The following is a 5,165-nucleotide window of genomic DNA, read 5'->3' on the forward strand; positions in this document are numbered from 1 at the left end:
ACCCATTCGCTTTCCGGAAATATCGAAGTTTTACATTTATTTCATTAAAAAAATGAAAGACTGTCAATTTATTTAACTTCATTATTTTCGTAATGATAGTGCTGTTTGGGAACATGTCGTCATCATGTTATATTTAAGAATTTCAATTTCGTGTGTTCGAAGTCCCTGGCATACCATTATTACACAGGCATTCGTTTTACGTGTTTGTGATCAAGCAAAAATAATGTACACTATATATATATATATGTATATATATATATATATATATATATATACTATATATATATATATATATATATAAAATACATATACATATATATATACATATATATATAAATACATACATATATATATATATATATATATATATATATATATATATATATATATATATATATATATATATGTAATATGTACATACTGTGTGTGTGTGTGTATGACTGTACATTGCTCATATATCCTCTCCTCTCAACCTTGTCTTGTTTTCTTCTGACCTGGGCTACAAAAGGACACCAGATTGCCCATCCCACCGGCCTGTACACTTTAGAAATAAAATAAGTAAGATGCAAACTCCGCTTTCAAATGAGACTCAAGCCCTGATCGGAACATTCTTCCTCATATATTCATAAGAATATCAAATATTCATGAGAATATGACCCGTCATAATGAAGTATCATATTTCTCACTCATAAAACGAAGGCCAGAAAAAAAACCATCTTCTAAATCACCTTTACTGAGGTAACCGTAAATTAATAATACGAATGGGGAAATGAAATTAGGAAAAAAATAATTAAGGAAACTTAAGTCATCGTCAAATAAAAAAATAATGATAGGTAATTATCACCGGAACATCTTGAAAGGATTGGAAATGAATAATTGGAATGGGGTAGGATAAGAGACTGATTAAGGGGCGTAGGTGTAAACGTATAATTCGCCTACAGTGTACCCGGCTACTATGACCTCCTCGTAACCGTCTCCATCGACGTCTCCGTGGGCCATTTTTCCTGGGAAAAGAGAGAGAGAGAGAGAGAGAGATAGGATACATTAAATGTGTTCAGATATGGTGCGGTACATGTATATTATTTGTAAGGATACAATGATTGAGAGAGAGATTATGCATTAATTGTGTTCAATTCATGTATATAATTCGTAAGGATAAAAAGATTGAGAGAGAGAGAGAGAGAGAGAGAGAGAGAGAGAGAGAGAGAGAGAGAGAGAGAGAGAGAGAGAGAGAGAGAGAGAGAGATAGGATACATTAAATGTGTTGAGATATGGTGCGGTACATGTATATTATTTGTAAGGATAAAATGATTGAGAGAGAGAGAGATTATGCATTAATTGTATTCAATTCATGTATATAATTTGTTAGGATAAAAAGATTGAGAGGGAGAGAGAGAGAGAATCAATTAAATGTGTCAGATATTGCATAATACATATTTATTATTCGTAAGGATAAAATATTATCATTTTAAATGACAAATGATTTAGAATAACTAAGCCAAGCTTTCTAAAATCAAATTTTCCTATCTTTGTAGGCCTACAAAAACAGCAGGGCGTAGCGAGGAACGAGAGGACAAGAAATCGTCAGTAAATTTAGATGGTAAGTGACTTGTAGATTTTTATGAGAATTCTATGCTTGAAAGGGATGTACTTTTCACTAAGAGATTGACAATATATAATCATTATTTAAGTGGATATTTGTAAAGATCAGATATTTATTATCTAACCTTTTTAATATATCTTCTAAAATTGTTTATTGTAACTGAAGATAAATTTTTAAACTGAGAGAGAGAGAGAGAGAGAGAGAGAGAGAGAGAGAGAGAGAGAGAGAGAGAGAGAGAGAGAGAGAATTTGCTTAACAAAAAATCTAGGCAATTATGCAATGTATTATAGTCTGAAAAGGGAGAGAGAGAGAGAGAGAGAGAGAGAGTGATTAGAATTTGTTGAACAACAAAATCTAGGAAATTATGCAAGACATTATAGTCCTAAAAGAGAGAGAGAGGGAGAGAGAGAGAGAGAGAGAGAGAAATTTGCTTAACAAAAAATCTAGGCAATGATATAATGTATTATAGTTCTAAAAGAAAGAGAGAGAGAGAGAGAGTAGAATTTGTCTAACAAGAAAATCTAGGAAATGATGCAACACAATATAGTCCTAAAAGAGAGAGAGAGAGAGAGAGAGAGAGAGAGAGAGAGAGAGAGAGAGAGAGAGAGAGAGAGTCCCCTAATTCCCTTTCGAAAGTTCACCCTGAAAACAACAGCAAAAAATAGAAACGATAACAGTCATCACTTACCGACTGTCATTTTTTCCGTGTCAGTCAAAATGTTTTTCGTGTAAGTCCAGTTACCCCGGTCCTCCGTTGCTGGGTCCAGGATGTACATTTTGCCGTCGTCGTCTCCCGACAGAAGGATGTAAGGTTTGTGGTGTCTTTCGGGAGGAGAAAGACACATAAAGACAATATGTAAAATGGAAAGACGCAGAAGACAATGTGTAAAGGATTTTGGGATCTTTAAACGATTAGATAATGATTGCTTATATAGAAATGAAATACCAAATGAAGTTTCTTTTTCCGTATAAATTCGGTTTGCTTTTACGTATATAAAGGATTGTTGGATCGACAAACGTTCAGATAATGATAACTTACTTAGAAATGAATGACCAAAGTCAAGTTATTTTTTTTCATTTAAATTCGACGTGCTTTTATTTTATTATACTAATTATTTTAAATCATATCAAGTTTCCTTTTAATGACCATAACTTTGAAATTCATCTCGCTTTCATTTAAACTTTGAATAATAGCTTGCATAAAAATGAATGACCAAAGTGAAGTATTTTCTCCTTATAAATCTGACTTGCTTTTTTTAATATTAACCTTGCATTTGATGAATATAATTTCGAAATTTATTTCACCTTGGTTTAAAAGCTTTGGCTTCTATTAAAGGCGTATTTTATCAAGACTTTGTTTGCTAGATAATTCATAGCACAGTTCAAGGTGCGTCTTGAGGTAGGAAGGATCTTATTGAAAGATTTGCTCAATGCTTATCGCTTAAAAAGAGATATCTTCATATATCTCTTGAAAAGAGGTACCTCCAAGTATCTCATACAAAGAGGCATCCCCAAGTATCTCTTAAACAGAGCTATCTCTGGATATCTCTTAAAAAGAGATATCTCTTAAAGAGAGACATCTAAAATGAATTACTATCTCTTAAAAGTGATGTCTCTGTGCGTTCGCAAGTTTTCAGAGAGTCGATCATAATAATGAGGATGATGAAAATACTGATAATGAGAATAATAATGTGATAATGATAATAAGACAAGATCTCTTCAGGTTTTTTTCTTAAACTCACCTGCCGTCTTCAGCGAGTTCTTCGGCGTAAGCGGCCGTCGGGTAGAAAGCTTTAGGCGTCCCAGGAGACATGGTTTGCCCAACGAGCGACTGGTGTGGTTTGAACCCGTCCGCTATGGTGAAGTTAGGGAAATCGCCCGTTCTGTCGGAGATGCATAAAGACCATTTTAGCTTTTTCTTCTCTGTCGGATTGTTCGAGGTGGGTGACGAGGGAATTCTCCGTAAAAGTTAAGTTTTGCTGAACAATAAAAAATAACTAAGTCATTAGCTGAATACTTAATAAAGAAGTTAATCAATCTTGTTTACCGATTGGTTGTTACATTAGATTTTGTACCATAGATTTCGTTTTGGAATGTGCAAAATAACTAAGTCATTAGCTGAATATTTAATTAGGAAAATAATCAGTCTTGTTTGCTGATTGATTGTTACATTAGATCTTGTACCATAACTTTCGTTTTGTAATGTGCTTTCAGAATTAGTTGCCTGACGCGTTTTAATACATTAAACTAAAATAAATGCAGTTATTGGATACTGAAATAATGAGCTTATCCGGATTAGAAGCTTTTATTTTATTTTTTAGATCCCCTTAAGTAATTAAACTACCCACTCTTTACCTATCACTGTTTACCAGACCGTAATTCGTTTGCTTTACATAACCTGGCGTCGCAATCACCACGGTCACCGATATTACCACCAGCACCCCAGAAGGATTTACCTGAAGTCCTCAGGGAACTGGTAAACAGTGACTTGACCGAGTCCTGTATCCTTCTTGTATTCGGTAGCTATGAATTCCTGCACGCCATCTTCGTTGAAATCGCCCACAAGGACATCGAACACCTGTCCAGCGTTCTCGTTAATTACTCGGTATCCTACCTGTGTTTCGGAAGAATAGGTAGACTGATAGTTCAGGGTTGAGTATTTAGGGGTTTCTGACCCTGAGAATTAGGGTTATTGGTGTGTATGTGTTGTATTCTGCATATTCTTTGGGTTGACAGTTAACTAGACTCCTTATTTAATGAGCCATATAATAAGGGTTATTGGTGTTTATGTGTTATATTCTGTACAGTCTTTCGGTCGCCATTCAACTTGACTACGTACAAACTTGGCTACCAACAAACATAGTTATACTATCTTAACCTAACCTAAAATTTGTAACAATGGAGGAGCTCATTTAATATATTTTAACATAGCAAGGCTTAACGTAGGATGCAATGCCATAAATAACCTATTGGGTATTAGAAATCACGTCCTCAGGTAGCCATGTTTGTAGGCAGTCATGTTCTGGGTAGCCATGTTTAGAGTAGCTGGATTTAACGTCGCTGGGTTTGTATGCATCTGGTTTAACTTGAGAGAATCCTATCAAACTAATAATTTTCACTTCTCTCTCGAACAAAAAGGAAATATTTTGACGGGTGGGGCGGGTGTTTTGCAAAAATAACGTGTGTTAAGACTGATGAGTCTGTTGAAAGAGGTAGAATATTTTATAATTTTTGCATTCATATATATGAATTTTCAGAAAAAAAAATTAGGAATGATGGGAAAGAATATGATGTTTCTAAAACGGCGTGTAACACGTTCTAGTAATTATTTGTTTTTATGGGTAGAAACTTATAATAAAGCTGGAGAAATTTCTAAGATCACTGAACAAAGTTATAAGTCCATTTTTTCGCTGTTGACGTTCTGGGAAAGTTCCTTAGATTCTTTATTATTCCGAGAAAGAAAAAGATTGTTTAATGAAGGATACTAATAAAGTATTTGCTCCAGTGACCTTTCTTCCCAGATAAACAAACTCCCAAGCACGTGAAAAACTACTTTTCTTAA

At 34.2% G+C, this 5,165-nt stretch overlaps 1 protein-coding gene across 1 annotated transcript in view; it reads right to left on the minus strand.

Annotated features, from left to right (window-relative positions):
• Positions 1–717: 717 nt before the first annotated feature.
• Positions 718–5,165, minus strand: part of LOC136850405 (uncharacterized) — a 26,196-nt gene continuing 21,748 nt past the window's right edge. Inside the window, exons 8-11 of the mRNA XM_067123994.1 lie at positions 4,060–4,217; positions 3,346–3,486; positions 2,292–2,425; positions 718–1,004 (exon numbers count right to left, since the gene is read on the minus strand). Of these exons, the coding sequence (XP_066980095.1) occupies positions 904–1,004; positions 2,292–2,425; positions 3,346–3,486; positions 4,060–4,217 (534 nt within the window). The 3' untranslated portion in view covers positions 718–903. The remainder of the gene's footprint in view (positions 1,005–2,291; positions 2,426–3,345; positions 3,487–4,059; positions 4,218–5,165) is intronic.

The sequence above is a fragment of the Macrobrachium rosenbergii genome, chromosome 22 (genome assembly GCF_040412425.1).
Source record: "Macrobrachium rosenbergii isolate ZJJX-2024 chromosome 22, ASM4041242v1, whole genome shotgun sequence".
NCBI classification, from domain to species: domain Eukaryota; kingdom Metazoa; phylum Arthropoda; class Malacostraca; order Decapoda; family Palaemonidae; genus Macrobrachium; species Macrobrachium rosenbergii.